The sequence below is a fragment of the Cyprinodon tularosa genome, unplaced genomic scaffold (genome assembly GCF_016077235.1).
Source record: "Cyprinodon tularosa strain WSP-4 unplaced genomic scaffold, ASM1607723v1 ctg356, whole genome shotgun sequence".
Classification (NCBI taxonomy): domain Eukaryota; kingdom Metazoa; phylum Chordata; class Actinopteri; order Cyprinodontiformes; family Cyprinodontidae; genus Cyprinodon; species Cyprinodon tularosa.
The window spans coordinates 46,673-65,297 of NW_024039070.1; the positions used below are offsets into that span (position 1 = coordinate 46,673).

Here is an 18,625-nt window from a genome sequence, read left to right on the forward strand (position 1 = left end):
CTTGACAGGGGAGGAAATTCTTGGCAGGCAGGAGTTTCTTGGCATTTATCTGTCCACCAAAACTCCCAATTTTAGGACATCCATGCATAATTATATATGAAAACATAAAGAATATGTTTGAAAGTTCCCTTTTCGTTAGTATTTCGATCCGTTTCCTCATCAGTGTGTAAGAGGGGAGGTAATTCTCTGCAGGCAGGTATTTCTCTGCAAAACACCGGTGGTGAGTCTGACATAGTGGAAAAAATTGCAAATCTTCTTTTGGAAAGTAGGCTTGCATGAGCGATGCAAACAGACAAATAAACTTTTAAATAGAGCGTGCACGAGAAATTGGCTCTCACGTTTAATAGGCATTCCCTCTCGAGATGAGGCACAGGGTTGTGCATTTCCCATTTTTTTTAAAGGGGAGAGGAAGGGTCTTTTCAAAAATTTGCAAAAATCCTCCCTTAAACCTTTAAGTACGAGCATGAGCTACGAGAACGAGCAGAGCTACAGGTGGCAGTATCATTGGTTAATCATTAGCTGATTAACAGATGTTACCTAAGCATTAGTTACTATCCTTGGTTAATTATAATCTCATCACGTTGCAGCTGTTTCTTCTTCAGCTTTAAGTCTTTTACAAGGTTGTCTAATATTTTCCTCAAGTACCCTCAGGAGCATGGTAAAACTCCACCTTTATGCTTCCATCTCAATGCTATGTGGGCACGAGGGTCTTTGCTCTATTTGATTGAAAACATAGCCTCTGTTCTTATTTTCACATAACTCACTTTTGAACCGATCTTTCCAAAGACAATTATTCTACAATTCCTTTGTTAACATCAACATTAGCAGTTGTTTTTTATATTTATACTGTGAGACCTTTTTTAGTGAATTGGCTGATTGATACTTATTTTTGCTTTTCTCCTGCCTGTAAAGTTATGTAAACAAGTCAAACAATTACAGGTATTTAGCCCAACACTGCTCAATGTTTTTTCTTCTGCTACCTTTTTACAATTTCAATAGATGTTAAGGGTATCGAATTAATTTGAAACTTTTATTGTCTTTTAAATTGTCAGAAAATGAGTCATTCTAGGTATTTATTTAAGAAATAAATCAGAGTTGTTGTTTCTGGCAAAATGGCCAGTGTTTTCAAATCATAATGATTAAGTCTGAATTAAGTCCAAAGTGTTTTTATGATTTCATCTAGTTGATTTCAAACTCATCCAATATGTGAGCTAGGTCCAACCTCTGGTCAGTGTATTAAGGTAACAGAATTGAACAATATTTGATTCGACAGGTTATAACCTCACTTGATAAAACCAGAATTAGGTATTGACTGTAAAACCTGGTGGCTGTACTTCTAATATCATCCATTCTCCTTCCTAGATTTATGGTTCAGTGAACCAGCACAGGTTAAAGACAGGTTAACAAACTGCTGCAGAGGGATCACGTATTTGTCTTTTTTTTTTTGTCTTGTATTTTCCCCCGGTAAAATCATGAAGTCATTTGTTTCTTGCTCAGGCCCATCGAAACCTGACACAGTTTTTCTCCCTTGCACCTCTCCTTTTGTTTTCTGAGAGAAGTGTTGGTGAAAAAATGCCGGGGTTATGCAATGGAGAGCCTCCAGAGAGTTTTTTTTTTCCTCCCTCCTTGTGTTGCTGCTCTGTGAAACATGACCAAACCAGCCTGAAAACAGCTTCTGAATGGCTGCTTTAAAGAGTAATTCAGAGCAGCTGTCTCACATGTTCACCCAGCAACTCAAGGTAGTGGCTTAGAGGATATCTGGTCCTGTTTTTTTTTTCCTTATCTAGAACCATCTGGATGCCTACAGAGCAGCAGTCCTTATGATATTACAGAAATTATTTGTCATCCATACTGTATTCTTCTGAAACTGGAGATTAGTTTAAGGGGAGGTTTTCTCCATGCACATAGACAAGATGCATAAAACTTTAGGATGCCTCAAATAGACTAAACTGACAGTTTATACTATCTAAGTGTTTGTTGAAGCTTTATCTTGTGATACCCAGTCCTCTATTTACACAAATAAATCTAGTTTTTAAAACCTTTTCACCTTTAGGAGATCTCTCTTACATCTAGGTGATGTATAGGACATAGGACCCTTAACCTGCCATAATCTCTAATAATCTCAGATAGCGTGTTTGACGGCAGTACATGTGAGTGAGTGACAGCTAGCACCAGCCACTTAAAGAAAAGAGATAATCCTTTTCTATATAAGCTCGTCCATAATGAGATTTAGGGCTTTTGGGAGAATTCCAGCTCTTCTCAGCTGTTGTTCCACTTTTTGCTTGACTTTTGCTCAAGCGCTGCCCTGGCTTTCATGATCAATTACCAGACATCTGATTTATTGGATGTTTTCTGGAAAAACCAATAGATTTTTCTTTTTATGCACTGTAACGTAAGGCATAAATAGGAAGTTCTGCTTTTTTTTTCTGGAAAATTTGATATTTTTGCACTTCCTGAACAGGAAACTTTTCTTTACCTTAAAAAGGCTGACCTGAAGTTTAAGGAAAGAACAGAGTTAAGATTACACTAATGAAAAGAGAGACCCACCCTCTGAGTTATGCTTTACTTCTAGATTCTTGCTTACAGACTTCTTTACACTACAAAAAGATAGTGAGAGAGACAAGGCTCACTGAGGGACCTAAGGAGACGGGCCATGTGTGCCTGAGGCAGCGGGTGGAGGCTGCAGTGTGTCCCTACAGGCAAGGAGCCTGACTCACAAACGGAGACGCTGAGATGAGGGGAGGAGGAAGAGGCAATCAGAGGGAGGGGCCTCTAAACAGACGGCACTGCTCCACTGAGCAGCCCAAATGAGTTCAGACTGTCTGTCAGTCTGTCACTCAAAACCACTGGGACCGACCCGAAGCTTTAATCACCCCTTTCTTTCCTCCAACTGTTTCTGGATGCGGATGAAGAGGAGTTAGCTTGGTACCAGGCAGATCGTGGTGATACTTCGGTGGACAGGATGCATCTGGTCGTAGAGCCCTTTCAGGAGGCTGTGATGAAGATGCTACCTTATTTTGTGGAGAATGCCGTGTTGACCCAAAATGAGATAAACCGCATGTGAGTGTTTAAAAATGTTGTTTATTTAAATGCAGGTCTCCTTGTGGACCTCACCTTAACAAACCGAACTTGAACTGTTGCAGGGGCACAGTTTGATTATTGTGGCTTGAATATTTTTTTTTTATAGCTGTTAGAGTTTTGCCGAATTTGGATGATAGTTTTTAGCCCTAGCATTTTAGAAGAAGCTGATAGCAGGATGTCGAAGGGAACAAGAGGAACTACGCTGTTTAGTTTTGATATCTGTAGTTAGACAGCTCTATTTTTACAACAAAAAAACAGGTTTTACAATTTTGCACTCTTAAAAATATAAATATCTGTCATCATTAATTTCTATTAGATCTCTGTTCTTGACAAGGCAGCTACTCCGGTTTTGTTCCGCTTTTTTCAATTAGCCCTTCTATTATAAATCTTAAACACAGACCAAAGTAAGACCATAAATGTTCTAAAAATGACACAAAAGCTCTTGTTGAAAATTGTCCACCCCCGTGCACAGTCGTTTTATTTTCTGCAGCACTGGAGGTGGTCAGAATTTACTGTGAGGGTCACATAATGAAAGCCATTGTTCCCACATAATATTCTGTTTGGTTCAGGCATTTTAGCTGCATGTGGGGTGTGATTGTCTGACCAAAAAGACAGGAAGTTTAGTCAGATTTTTCTTGGAGACGTTTTCAGTAAGTCATAATATTTTCAGTCCCATTCAATCTTGATGCAATCTGCTGGGTTTGCTCAATTTAAAGAAGAAAAAAAAAAACTTTCTACCAAGTTGGATTACTTGATCTCTGTACTTAAACTGAGTTGGGATGAACTGATCTGAATTGGTCTTTTAGATAACATAAAAATAATTTTATCTATAAGATCAATTCAGATAAAACAAATAGTGTTTGGCTACCCTCAGAATTGGATTCCCATTTTGTTTTATGAAGTGGCTTTTATTAATATTTGTTGTGAATTGGTGCTCTATAAATAGAGATTATTATTATGAACCTCAATAAAACAAATCTCTAATTACTCATTCATCCACTGTCAAATTTGTAAAAAAAAAAAATAATAATATTTGGTCTTATGTTTCAAGTGCTTTACCATAACTCTGTTTTAACATCTGTAGATGTTAAAATGCATGGAGAGTGCTGAAGACATCATGATGATGGAAAAGAAAGAAGAGCTAAGGAAACCAGTGGGAATTGTCATTCCAGTATCATTTGTAATATTGAGATTCTTAAGTCTACCTTCAATATACAGGTGCTGGTCATAAAATTAGAATATCATGAAAAAGTAGATTGATTTCAGTAATTCCATTTAAAAAGTGAAACTTGTATATTATATTCATACATTACATACAAACTCATATATTTCAGATGTTTATTTTGTTTAATTTTGATGATTACAAATGACAACAAATGAAAATCTCAAATTCATCATATCAGAAAATTAGAATATTGTGAAAAGGTTCAAAATTGATGGCCCCTGGTGCCACACTCTAATCAGCTAATTAACTCAAACCACCTGCAAAAGCCTTTAAATGGTCTTTCAGTCTAGTTCTATAGGCTACACAATCATGGGGAAGACTGCTGACTTGACAGTTGTCCAAAAGACGACCATCGACACCTTGCACAAGGAGGGCAAGACACAAAAGGTCATCGCTAAAGAGGCTGGCTGTTCACAGAGCTCAGTGTCCAAGCACATTAATAGAGAGGCGAAGGGAAGGAAAAGATGTGGTCGAAAAAAGTGTACAAGCAAGAGAGATAACCGCACCCTGGAGAGGATTGTGAAACAAAACCCCTTCAAAAATGTGGGGGAGAAAGACATGGGTTTCTGCTGTCGCATTCCTTGTGTCAAGCCACTCTTGAACCACAGACAGCGTCAGAAGCGTCTTGCCTGGGCTAAAGAGAAACAGGACTGGACTGCTGGTGAGTGGTCCAAAGTCATGTTCTCTGATGAAAATAAATTTTGCATTTCCTTTGGAAATCAAGGTCCCAGAGTCTGGAGGAAAAGAAGAGAGGCACTTCATCCACGTTGCTTGAAGTCCAGTGTAAAGTTTCCACAGTCAGTGATGGTTTGGGGTGCCATGTCATCTGCTGGTGTTGGTCCATTGTGTTTTCTGAGGTCCAGGGTCAACGCAGCCACATACCAGGAAGTTTTAGAGCACTTCATGCTTCCTGCAGCTGACCAACTTTTTGGAGATGCAGATTTCATTTTCCAACAGGACTTGGCACCTGCACACAGTGCCAAAGCTACCAGTACCTGGTTGAAGGACCATGGTATCCCTGTTCTTAATTGGCCAGCAAACTCTCCTGACCTTAACCCCATAGAAAATCTATGGGGTATTGTGAAGAAGAAGATGCAATACACAAGACCCAACAATTCAGAAGAGCTAAAAGCCACTATTAGAGCAACCTGGGCTATCATAACACCTGAGCAGTGCCACAGACTGATCGACTCCATGCCACGCCGCATTGCTGCAGTAATACAGGCCAAAGGAGGCCCAACTAAATACTGAGTGCTGTACATGCTCATACTTTTCATGTTCATACTTTTCAGTTGGCCAACATTTCTATAAATCCTTTGTTTTTATTGGTCTTCAGTAATATTCTAATTTTCTGATATGATGAATTTGAGATTTTCATTTGTTGTCATTTGTAATCATCAAAATTAAACAAAATAAACATCTGAAATATATGAGTTTGTATTTAATGTATGAATATAATATACAAGTTTCACTTTTTAAATGGAATTACTGAAATCAATCTACTTTTTCATGATATTCTAATTTTATTTCCAGCACCTGTATATACAATAAATTCAACGTGGAATTAATTTAATTCAGTCAACGAAATAAATAGACTTTCACAGTGTTCATCTTTGGGTTGTGGCAGATTTTTAACTGTCCGTTTCCTCAATCTGAAAACAGTGATGTCATGGCAGTAGTATTTACAGACAGGCTTGCCTTTAGCACATGTAAGGATCTGTTTTGATTTTGTCTATCATCAGTTCTGTACTCTTCTAATGATGTCCTGGCACACGTTGAATACATGGTGCATGTGTTCCACCCCACTGTCAGGTAGATTTACGGATCCTGTTTCGCTTAATTGGAACGATTGAACTCAGCCTGAAGGAAACATCTCATCATTTTATTGGAGCTTCTTGAATGAATTGGATGCTTTTTTTGTTTGTTTTTTTCTGAGGGTTTAAAAAAAAAAAAAATTTTTAAGTTAGAAAACTTGTTTTTGTTTATTTTGAAAGAACTGTACTTGAGGTCAATATTTAGATCTTAGCATTAGCCTCAGCCAAAAAAAGACCAACAAGTTGAATAGGGGAATTGTGTAAAGCCCATGTAGCCACCAGAAGATAGATAAGCTCTCAGTCCAAAGCGTCAATCCTGAGGTCTGCCTCTGTAACGTGGCAGCTTGGCTACTCCTCTGAGCTGTTGAGTGAATTGGCAAGGAGCAGACAGCCGTGATTTACGATTGTCTCTTTGGCTCCATCGAACTGAACAAAACAATCCTGTTAAAACTAAGAGTTTTACTTTTGATCTGTACTGTCCTCATTATTTCATTTACGTGCTCATTGTGCACATTAGATTTAAGCACGCAAACCTGATTCAAAATGATGGTTATAAGATTCCTTCCTCCTGTTTGTTTGCAGTCTGAGTGAGAGCTTCTTCATGGTGAAGGGTGCCGCTCTCTTCTTGCAGCAAGGAAGCAGTCAGCAGAGCCAGAAAGCACATCCTCCTCACAAACATGCAGGTGAGAGTTAAACACGGTTCTAGGTTGATCATTCATCTTTATGCTCTGTAGTCTGGGTGTAGAAGAGGTTCAGCTGCTGCATTCCCCGACGCTGCAGCAGATGTTCAGAGCTGGGGCGAGAAGGTTGCAGGGTGCGTCGTTGATAAGCGTGTTCCAGACCCATAGCTTAGGCAGATTAGAGCTTAAATCCAGCGTATGGTAGCCCTGTTAGCAGAACCTCTGTGGACGATTTAAGGAGGGCCTGACCATTTGTGGAAACTCACGTGTGCTTTTCTGTTCATACAGACTCCACTGGGTACACAACTGTTACCATGTTTAATAGATATACCAAACAATTCACACAAAGTGTAAAGCAAGGGTTTTAGTTTTCCTTTAACTTTGCAGAGGTAGGACACATTTTTAAGGTTATAAACCTTATGTGAAGTGACATGTATGCTTTTTTATTGTGTTAACTGAAGTCAGATTGATTGTCCGGTATCGTTAAAGTTTTCTTTGTGCAGCCACGGCCGCTCCTTTAAAAGTACAAAGTGGGCCTGCCAGCACACATACATGGTGGGAATTCACCATGAGCCAACAACACATCTGCTGCCAAGTCATTTGGCAACCTGTGGCTGAGCCTGGCAGCTTTATCTGTCTTTACTTTGTAAACTAGCTCACATATCTGTCAGACCTACTGTGGGACTTTGGCCATGGGAATTAGCTGTGTCAGTTCTCAGGTGTTGTTGTATTTAGGTAGAACTATAGGTTTACCTATAGATTTTCCTGTTCTTAAAGGCACACTATGCAACATTTTTCAGTTAATTAATGTGTTCCATAACGTTATGGATGATTAAATGATTAATTTCAGGTTGAACAAAGGTATTCTCGGCCGCCCTGGTGGTCTGTGGGGGAAATACTGCACTTGCAATTGCAGGAGCACTGACCCGCACCCACAGGCTCAGAAGTCTCGTGAGAGTCAGTCTTGCTTTACGGCCGAGAACTGCTACACCCCCCAGTTAAAAGCATTCTCGTTGCTAGCACAGTGGCGATCCTTGTGCAGTTATGCTACGTTCACGCAGCAAAAGCAGCAAAATCGTGTCTGCTGCTTCATTTTTGCTGCTTGAACCAGTTAGTTCTGACGCGCAGCTGAAGCAGCTTTGCTGCTCTGGCTGTGTGGTGCAAAAGTGTGTCTGACGCGCGTTGGGCGGAGCTTCACTATCCTTTCTCTGCCTTGCAGCTATATTTGCTGTGATCATTTGGAATAAAGTAGTTTTATTATATGTTTAAATGAGAAAATACACCTGAAAACGTAATCAGTGCCGTCAGTTCATTCAGATTATTATCCTGCCTTCAATATTTTTTCTGTCGGAGCCGCTCAGACCCCCACATACCAGCGGTGCGCCGACAGAAGGAACCCCTTCATCAGCAGCCTCTGGCCAGGTCACGTCCTCGCGGTTCACCGCGGCAGCTGGTAGGTGTTTTTGATCTAAATAATCCAAACTGCATATTCTGCCGGCAGATTTCTGCATTTTAAGTTAATTTAGGCGTCAATAAACTGTTTAAGAGGAGAGATCATAGCCTCTGATCATCAGCGCTGTGTCTGTCTCCCTGCTTCAGCTGCTCAGACGCGCTGGGCCTGCTGCTCAAAACGCGCCGCAGGACCTTTTGCTGCGCCTTGACGCGCGTCAACCATTGACTTTGCATGTAAACTCGCTGCTTCTGTCGCGCCAGCTGCGGTGTGAACGCAGCATTAGTCATTCGTTGCGTTCGCCTGTCTGCTAAGCTCAAAACAACCGCCCCTGGCTTGACGGAGAAACCAGGAGAACAGCTGAGCATATTTACGACAGTGCACTTTTACTTTCGCCCTCTGGGGGGAGTCTCGCTGGAAAATCAACACCGGTTGCATAGTGTACCTTTAAATAGTGCAACACTACCACTGTCGTTTCTTGGGTTGTATTTATCATATCTGGTAAACAAAGTATGTGAAAGTCATTCCTATCTTTGTCAAACGTTTCCACTTTAGCATCAATAGGAAAACTTAAACTGAATAGAGCTCCCATAATTTAAAAAAAGGTAAATAATTGAATCGCCAGATATTGCTTGTTTATAATCAGGCTTAGATTGCCAAAACTACAGATTCCATTAATAAAAATATTCAATGCATATCCTTGTTTTTTGTTTTTGTTGTTATTTGTTTTGGTCTTAGTTGTACAGTCTGCAGTAAGATAATAGAAAGGTCTCCTGGGGAGCTGACTGCATCAGGCTGTTTGAATTCAGTCCTTAAGTTAAAATAAAAAAATATATATAATTGTTGTGCGTCTAGAGAATCACAAGACCTTTTTACCTGCTGGGAAATAAGTTTATCTTTTTTGGATCACAGCCATCCGCTACTTGTGTTGCTGTAGATTCCTCCTATTTTGTTATCCAGCTGCCAAGGGAGGAGGAATAAATGAAAAATAAAGGAAGAATGGTTCTTCAAAGACGTGGCACCATTGTTTGCTAAATATTGTCCCATTTGAAATGGTGTGATGAAATTGACTGAACTGTTTTTGAACAGCTGTCACTTTCAGTTGATACTTAATGAGGCAGGAGATGAACACTTGGATGATGCTGATTTATGATGATTGACTCCAACAACCCTCTCCCTTCTTAAACAGGTGACCTACCGCAACACCTGCAGGTGATGATAAACCTTCTCCGCTCAGAGGACAGAATCAAACTGGTAAGAGACATCAGAAGCATAAATCCAAATCCCTGCTAAATGAAGCTGGTGACACTAGCTAATCAAAGTGCACTTGGAGGCTTTATTGCTCATAGTAATTCCTGTTTGATGCCTTGCAAGATGTGTCAACTTAATTCTAATATTATTGATAGAATTTATTCTATATTTATATATCAATCAGCAATGCTTTTTCAAACATACTGCAATTTAAAGTTCCACTTTTTTCAACCCTTTATCACAATAGTTGGCCAAAATTGTCATTGTTGTTTTCAATCTTCTATCTCTTTTCACATAACAGACATGAAAATATACGTATATAACTTTTCTATAAAACAGGAAGCATTTTAATGTGACATGGTCATTCCCTTTGCAGGCAGTGCGTCTGGAGAGTGCGTGGTCGGATCGTGTTCGGTACATGGTGGTGGTGTATACTAGCGGCCGGCAGGACACAGAAGAGAACATTCTTTTGGGAATCGACTTCAACAACAAAGACTGGTACTATGATAGCCAGTTTAATGTTAACATAGTTTTTATATACCGTAAATCCTCTAATATAGGCCCGGGCCTTTATTTCACTCAAGTGCATCGCGGTCCAGGCCTTTATTGGAAAGAGGCCAGAATTAGAGACAGGCCTCTATTGCTATTTGAGAAAAACAGACTACCAGTGGAATGAATAAAAATGAGATTTTGTGTCTATTTGAACCTTTAAAACACTAGGTTCATTTATTGAAAAAGTACAGTTACCATGTCTCGCTTGGTTTGAAGTAAAAAAGAAAAAAAAATCCTCCAATTCTGTTTAATCCTCCTCCTCAGTTTCCTCCTCCTCTTCATCTCTCCCTTTAATCTCCTCATCACTCGCGCCCCTCCTCATGTTCTGCTGCGTGTCTGTTCTCTTCCTCGCGCAGACGGGCAGCAGTCAGGGCCTGTCGTACAGCTGCGCAGGGCTGTGGTACTTGTATGTTACTACCACAAGTATAATGTTGAGGTATGCCCAGAAAAAACGTTTATAGCCCCGGCCTGTATTAGAGACCGGCCATTATTTACCTCCTCTGACAGCGAGACCGGCCAATGTTAGAGTCCCGGCCGCTAATGGAATACAGGCCAATATTAGAGAATTTACGGTAGTCATACAAGATCAGGAAAAGTTTGGAATTCCATTTTGATCACTTTTATATATATATATGTACATAAAATGTAATTTAGAGTCAAACTGTTGAAGAATGTTTGGGGAATTTTAGACTTTCAGAGTTTTTTCTCTGGCTCATAAATTAAAACTGACAAATATTTCCTTGATGCATCAAAACTATAAATCACACGTTTATCCATGTTAATAACACGTTAGCCCACATTATTTACACTTTTTGGAATTGAATAAAAATCAGATCTTATTTATACTGTTTATCACAACTCGTAGGAAAAAGAAATCTGTAATTACTGACTGAAAAAAAGTGATCAACATATTTCAATCATGGTGAGGATAAAGACCATTTTCTATTAACACATCGCAGACATCTTTACCAGTCTGTTAGTAAAACAAAAACTGCCTACTTCTGATAATTTTGTGCTATAAACACTCAAAGAGAAATGTACATTAAATCATTATTTAGCAATAAAAACTGGACTATTTTACAGCTTAGCTGGACTTTCTTAGATTAGGGGATTAAGTTCAACCTGTGGTTTTCAAGTGGAACCTCTTGCATCTATATTTTAGTAATGGTAAATGTATTGATTGTTTTTTCCATTTTAATAAATACAAAGAGAGACACTTCTAGTAAATTAACATCTCTCAATAAAAAAACCTTTTAAATAAAGAAAAAAACATTATAAATCAATTGTGAATGGAAAAAAAGCGAAAAACTCTCAACTCAATGCCTATCACGTTGCAATTAAATAAGGTTTTAACATGTAGGCATATAGATATGATCATAAAATTATATGTGTATAATTTTGATAACTAATTACCTTGAATACTGTTTTGATAAACAAAATTTAATATTTGGACAGCAAAGCATGCTTTATGGAGACATTTTACATAAATGGTGAAGCTAAAACTACAGCACTAAAACAGGTTATAGATAGAGGGTGTTTAGAGACAAAGAAAGTTTTTCATCTTAAAGAATCAAAATTTGGGCTTAATTTCTGCTCTGGGTGGGTTATTCTTCCAACAAATTGCATGTTTTATTTTGTTTTAAATTTTACTTACCCACTTATGATAATTAAATCCATTATATTGCTTTGAGACTTCTCAATAATGTGAAGTTACTCAGATTAAATACATTTGAAAACTTTTAGTGTTCCTATAGGATTATGTGATTATGTTAGCAACATGGGATTGTTTTATTGTGAAACATTCAGATAAAGAAATGCACGGTTATTTTTTCACAATCAAGTATCCAAAAAAAGACAGAAGTTTTAGTCACAAAAGGCATTTTTTTTATTTCACTTAAAAAGAACAAACAAAATAACTATGTTTAATGGAAAGTTTGTAGTAACTACCGTAATACATACTGAACTGCATGGAAAAGGCCAATTTAAGTGTATTTTCAACAATCACAGGTAGAAGAATTTGATTGTAGAATTTTTTTTTCCTTCACAGAAATAATTTGTTTAATTCTTTGACTCCTTTGTCTATGTTCCTAAAATCCTTTCACTTTTTTCTGTGCCAGTAAAAGCTGTTCAATCGGCATGGTGCTACCTCTTTGGAGCGATACCAAGATCCATCTGGATGGAGATGGGTGAGCTATTTCAGCCCTCAGTCCCCCAGTCTGTCAGAAAGTGCAGGGAGCACAGCTGTAGCACTGTTTTTTTTTTTCAGCTCTTTGACAATCCCCGCATCCATTCCCTGACACTTCAGACGAGTTTGATTCTCACCGAAACGGCATCTTTTCCCCCCACTCATTCGGTTCCCCATCTGTTTTGTCTACTCCTCAGGGGCTTCACTGTAAACACAGCAGGTCGGACTCATGTCTTCAAGCCCGTGTCAGTGCAGGCTATGTGGTGAGTACTAATAAACTTGTTGAGTCACTGTGGCTCTCTACTGCTGTTAACTTGTGACGGAATAGCACAGCAATTCCCCTGACTACCAGTCACTGTAGTGATGAATAGTTAATGACTGGGCCATCTGCTGGCAGGAAAACGTATCTGCATCAGTTTGTTACAAAGCAGATTTGAGAACCCAGATTATTTAAATGTTTGTCACAAATATCTTAAAATGGCTCTATTTTACCTATCTTTAACTGTGGGATCAAAAAAAATTTAGGTCAGCATTGCAGGTGCTGCACAAAGCGTGTGAGGTATCACGAAGGTTTAACTACTTCCCTGGGTGCATGGCCCTCACCTGGATGGGATACTATGAGAGCTGCATTGCTTCCGAGCAGAGCTGCATCAATGAGTGGAACGCCATGAAGGACTTAGAAACCACGCGCCCAGACTCACCCATCATGTTTGTTGACAAGTAAGTTAAATCTTTTCACCTCTTAGTGAAACAATTATTATTAGAACAAAATCATGACAAAATAGTCTCATTTAAACAACTTAATTTCTTTGTGTATTGGTTAAGGTTTTTATGATGCTGTGTTATTTCTAGACCTTCGGAGAGGGAAAGGACAGAGTGCCTTATCAAATCCAAACTTAGAAGCATAATGACATCCCAGGACCTAGAGAACGTCACCTGCAAACAGGTAAAAACATAAATCATGGGAGTGCAATGAGATCGCACTCCAAGAGGCTCCTGATATAATTTTTTGAGCACTGGAAGAAAATACTGTTCTACTGAATGTTTCCCTTTGTGGCTCAAAGTACTGATAAAATGGGTCAAACTGTTTCTTTTAAACTATTTACAGATTCTCAAAAACACAGTTTGTGAATCTGTGACCTCTTAAATGTTCATATTTAGGAGGTTACAGACAGCTACAGGAGATCGTCTCTATCTAAAGTCTACAATAGCTCTTTTAGAAATAAAAAAACGAGTTATGAGCACTTTTAATTTCTCTTTGGGATCAATAAGGTATTTTAAATTGAATCAATTTACATTTTATTATATATATATTAGGGGTGGAACGGTTCACAAAATCCTCGGTTCGGTTCACGGTTTCGTGGTCACGGTTTTCGTTTCGGAATATGTTGATTGTTAGCCTGACATGTTGGTCATGTTGCTGTAAGCATAAACCAAACGTGTTGCACAATGCTTGCACACTGTTTTTATCCACAACTTTCTTTCCGCCGTCATCGTAGGTCACTCTAAATGCAAAGTGGTCCCATACAGCAGACCTATAAAGTGCTGCTGGCGCGTCTTCCAACTCCTGTTCTTTCCCACTCGCCATACCCACACAATTCTCCACAACAACTGATTTTTTTCTGCTACACCCGGCTACGCTACTAAAATTGATTGATTAAGATCCACCTATATTCTCTTTAGGAGTATAACTCCATTTCTGTAAATTAAAAACAGGAACTTTTGCTATTACTTTTGGGTAAGACTTAAGTCAATTTTGAAACAGCAGCATGTCGAGATCTGAGACACATAACCAGGGCCGTACGCAGCACTCAAAAAATACTGAGGTCAAGAGTCAGTTGCCTCTAGGTGGGTTCAGCGGCTGGCACCCAGAAGATGTTTTTAACTCCATTTCTTAAATCAGACCATTTTCGGTCTTAAGGAGCAAAAGTAACATCATTCTGACTTTTGAATAGGCTATTAAAAAGATGGTGTATTTCTCTGTTCCTCTTTCACTGCCAGACATTTCAGGCATTTTAGCCTTGTAAACTTGTTTTTTATTTCATCTTTCTTTCAAAGCTTCTATCTAAACGGTTTGAAATGTGTCACAAATGACATTCCAGTATAATTTTATTTTAATTTTGTACAAAAAAGGGCACATTATTTTAGTTTTTTGTTAACTGACTTAGCTGTGGTATCTTTGTTGTTTTTGCAGAGTTTTGTTTTTTTGATTACAGGTGACTAAACATCCTACAGCCATATATTTTCAACTCAACAGATAAAAAACAAAAATCTAAGCAAAAATATTCTGTGATTCTGGGAATAAGTGATAGGATTTTACCATGCCATAGTTGTGGCTTTTAAAATTTTGTTTTATGCTGCTCAGTTTAAGTCTCCCTTCCATATTGTAATTCAGGGATGATATTAAAGCAATGGATAAATCTTCTGCCTAATGAAATTTTTTCTGCCTGTTTTGTTTGAAAGCAGATTCATGTGAAAGTCTAGTTCTCTGAGACACATCCACATCTTTCTACAGTTGAAATTAAATTTTGAAATGGTGTCAGAGCCCTTTTCTGCACCCTAGGCTGAATAGGAATATATATTACAAATCCATTGGTGGAGTAATAAAGGCATATTTTTTTTTTTAATTTTTATTTTCAGATCCGAACAGAGTTGGAGCAGCACATGAACTGCAACTTAAAAGAGTACAAGGAGTTCATTGACAATGAGATGCTGCTGATCCTCGGCCAGATGGACAAAGCCACTCTCATTTTTGACCATGTCTACCTGGTGGGAAGCTTTAAACTCTTCTACAGTCGTACAAAAATGTCAGCCAGCCTTGATCAATTTCCTTAACATTCCGAAGACATTTTTCTACTTAATTTATGTTCTTAATGAAATAATGATTTTAAGGATCAGAACATCCCTAAACCAAGCTAAACACACTGAGACTAAACAGTGCTTTCTCTCATTTGCTTTTAGGGATCTGAATGGAATGCGTCTAATTTTGAGGAGCTGCAGGAGACAGGGTGATTTATTTAAGATTCTAGTAGAACTAAGATAACCTCACACAACACATATTTTCATTATGATTTGAGGGAGAAAGAATGTTGGCGATAAGTTCCCGTTGTGTTTCTCTCCAGGGTGGGCTATATCCTTAACGTTACCAGGGAGATAGACAACTTCTTCCCAGGGACTTTCTGTTATCACAATATCCGGGTCTACGACGAAGAGGCCACGGATCTGCTGGCTCACTGGAACGACACGTATAACTTCATCATGAAAGCAAAGTGAGTTCTCTATGGTTCACAGCATTTTGTTTGTTTTAGTAGAACTTTTCTTGTGTTTCTTAAATGATCCACTTCCTATGTTTGCGGATGTCCGAATTCAATGATGAAAATGTACATTTATGTTTTAAAATGTATATTTGTGTTTTCATTTCAGTTTTGTGTATTTTTTCCAGACACTGGCTATACCTGATAAATATCAAACAAAATACCCAGTCAATTCTTTTACCAGACACTCTTTAGATCTGTCGCCATGTTCTTCCAAATGTTGATTAGGGCTGGGTAAAAAATCGATTTAATCGATTTTGAATCGATTCCTTTGCAGTTTTTTAAAATCGATGTCTAGGGAATGAGATCGATTAAATTTATAGTGACGCGTGTAACGTTCACATTCAAATGAGCAGGAAAGATGCACTCAAGATTACTTCAAGCCAGACAGCTGCAAATTTAGCCAATAGGGTGATGTAAGACAATAACAAATGGGGGCTGACCAGCAAACACCCTGTAGTTGTTACCGACAACGCTGCACATATTGTTTTTGCAGTGAAGATAATGCAGCTCATGCATGTCTGCTGTGTCCCCGCTGTGTCACGTCTGCTCGCTCGAGTCAGGCTTCACTTTCTCACTTTTCACAAACAAGTTTGCACTTTTGAGACAGTTTTGTTTACATCTCTAGTTCCAACTGTCTGATTTACAAGTTTGCACTTTGTGTTTAACGTGACAGGAAAAAATTAAATACATGAGTATCTTATTTAAACACAATTGAACCACTTTCATTATTGTAAAAACAGATCGAATTGAAATTAATTAATTTATTAACTGATTCAGGACTTTGGCTAAAATACCCAGCCCTGATGTTGATTTGTGCAAAGGTTTTTGTAGAGGCCAGTCAGCCTCGGCAGATGGCCGCTCACACTCAGCCTGGTTCTTCTGGAGGTTTCTTCCCGTTAAAAGGGAGTTTTCCTCTCTACTGTCATTACGTGCTTGCATGGTGTGAGGGATTACTGAATAGTCAACGACAAATTCAGGCAGAGGTTGTCGCTGCACGCCAGTGATTAGAAGCAATCAACTGGTTTTCTTACTCAATTTCACAGCATTGTCTCTTTAGAGTGCCTTGAGATGACATGATGTGAATTGGCACTTTATAGATAAAGAGAACTGAATATATCAGGGGTAGGCAATGTCGGTCTTTGTGTGCCACAGTCCTGCAGCTTTTGCATTCACCCCTGCTCCAACACACCAGAAAAAAAGGCCAAATTACCTCCTTGGCATGTTGGTAAGTTTAGCAGAGGCCTGGCTATTACCATTTATTTGCTTGAGGTGTGTTGAAGAAAGGATGCATGCAAAAACTGCAGGACAGTGACACTGGAGGACCTGCCTCTGTTCTAGACCAAAGGCTAAACCCATGCTGTCTATTCAGAGAACAAGCTCTGCTACCTAGAAAATAGGTTTGATTCCTGTTGAGTGTCAGAATACTCCATGTGTCACATTTTGTTGCATACAGGTCTACATATCTACATGAAGATGTTTTGCCTAATGTTTTTTCTTCATGTTTGAAAAAAGTGTGTAATACTTAATATTTAAGTTTTAAAAACTCAGAAAATAAAAAGCAGTGCAGTAGTTGTTTTTCTTTTTTGTTAGTAGCTCTGAGTCTTGTTTTATTTTATCCACTCTTTTCATTTCTTCCTAATTTTTATATAGTAATTTTGAACAATTAAAGGTATAGTGGAGGATGTTCTTTTTCCGGGTGGATCATCAAAATAAGTGGTCCCCCTAATTGTTATTCATTCTGGTGATATGTTAAAGTAAAGCCATCCTACATGCTCATCCCCATTTTCACTTACCGTTGATGAGTCTAACATGGTGGAAAAATTGCTAATCTTCTTTTTTAAACTAAGCTTGTATGTATACTTTTAAACAGAGTGTGCATGAGGAGTAATAGGCTTCTGCATGCTCTCACACACATTTAATAGGCATTCCTATTAAACGCGTGGAGAGGGCGGGTCTTTTCAGAAATTTGTGAAAATCCTCCATTTGTACGTGTAAGTGAAAAGGCTAGTTTTATCACACAGATACATGTGTCATTTTTACCCAATAGAAAGAACGACTCAAAGTGTCTCGTCCACTGCAAGATGGGCGTCAGTCGCTCTGCCTCCACCGTCATTGCTTATGCCATGAAGGAATACGGCTGGTCTCTGGAGAGGGCGTATGACTTTGTGAAGCAGAAGAGGAACATCACACGACCTAATGCCGGTTTCATGAGGCAGTTGGCAGAGTATGAGGGTATTTTAGACGCCAGGTACTTTTATTTCCCCCTGTCTGTGAAGAATTGTCACCATTCAATACTTATAGACTTTTTTTTAACTTGTCCTCTTTGTGTTCCTAATGTTCTTCTCTGCTTCCAGCAAACAGCGGCACAACAAACTGTGGCACCCGGATGCAGACTGTGAGATGGCAGAGGGTCAGCAGGGAATGGCGCAGTGCTGTGGAGGGGAGGATGGAGGGGATCCTACTGCAGAACCAGGGATGTCTCCCTGCTGTGAGGAGGTGTCATCTGTCAAAGGCGCAGTGGGACACTCGCCATGCAGGACAGTTGCCCTGGACATCGACCCTGCCTACAACAACTACTACTTCCGCCGGCTCTCGGACTCAGCTCTGGACAGCGAACCATCAACTCCTGTGCGCGGGCCTCCTCTTCTTGGTATGGAAAAAGTCTTCATAGAGATAGAAGACGTAGAAAGAGATGCTCTACTGGACGACGAGGCTTTTGATGGACGGGATGGCCTCCCGCTCGCTCACTTTGGACCCGTGGCTGAGGGCACCTCCGCACAGACCTGCAGCCGGGGGCCCGAACCCCTGGAGGAGCTGCGGCTTAGGTTGGAGTTCAACACTGTGAAGGAGGAGGATGAGGAGGATGTGCAAAAGGAGGAGGCAGAGATGGAGGTGTTAATGCAGCCGGATGACAAAGGAGGCGGCGCTGAGACACATGATGAAGAGGTTGAGGGGGATGCAGAAGGGATTGGGATGGATCTGGCCTCGCTCAATGAAAATTCAAACAACAACAACCATTTCAGCCTTCGACAAAACGACAATGTAAGTTTGAGAGATTTTTTTTTTAAGT

General features: G+C 39.3%; 1 protein-coding gene across 2 annotated transcripts in view; it reads left to right on the top strand.

The window, feature by feature from the left end:
• ssh1a (slingshot protein phosphatase 1a) overlaps positions 1 to 18,625 on the top strand; it is a 28,889-nt gene that overhangs the window by 6,272 nt on the left and 3,992 nt on the right. Inside the window, exons 1-13 of one of the 2 annotated variants that reach the window (XM_038295457.1) lie at positions 2,803 to 3,060; positions 6,703 to 6,803; positions 9,440 to 9,504; positions 9,878 to 9,999; positions 12,171 to 12,239; positions 12,436 to 12,501; positions 12,764 to 12,958; positions 13,091 to 13,184; positions 14,879 to 15,007; positions 15,200 to 15,246; positions 15,361 to 15,507; positions 17,603 to 17,803; positions 17,910 to 18,597. In XM_038295457.1, coding sequence (XP_038151385.1) covers positions 2,963 to 3,060; positions 6,703 to 6,803; positions 9,440 to 9,504; positions 9,878 to 9,999; positions 12,171 to 12,239; positions 12,436 to 12,501; positions 12,764 to 12,958; positions 13,091 to 13,184; positions 14,879 to 15,007; positions 15,200 to 15,246; positions 15,361 to 15,507; positions 17,603 to 17,803; positions 17,910 to 18,597 — 2,022 coding nt within the window. In that variant the 5' untranslated portion in view covers positions 2,803 to 2,962. Of the gene's footprint in view, positions 1 to 2,802; positions 3,061 to 6,702; positions 6,804 to 9,439; positions 9,505 to 9,877; positions 10,000 to 12,170; positions 12,240 to 12,435; positions 12,502 to 12,763; positions 12,959 to 13,090; positions 13,185 to 14,878; positions 15,008 to 15,199; positions 15,247 to 15,360; positions 15,508 to 17,602; positions 17,804 to 17,909; positions 18,598 to 18,625 lie in introns of those variants that run through there. The other variant, XM_038295456.1, reaches the window with a different exon arrangement.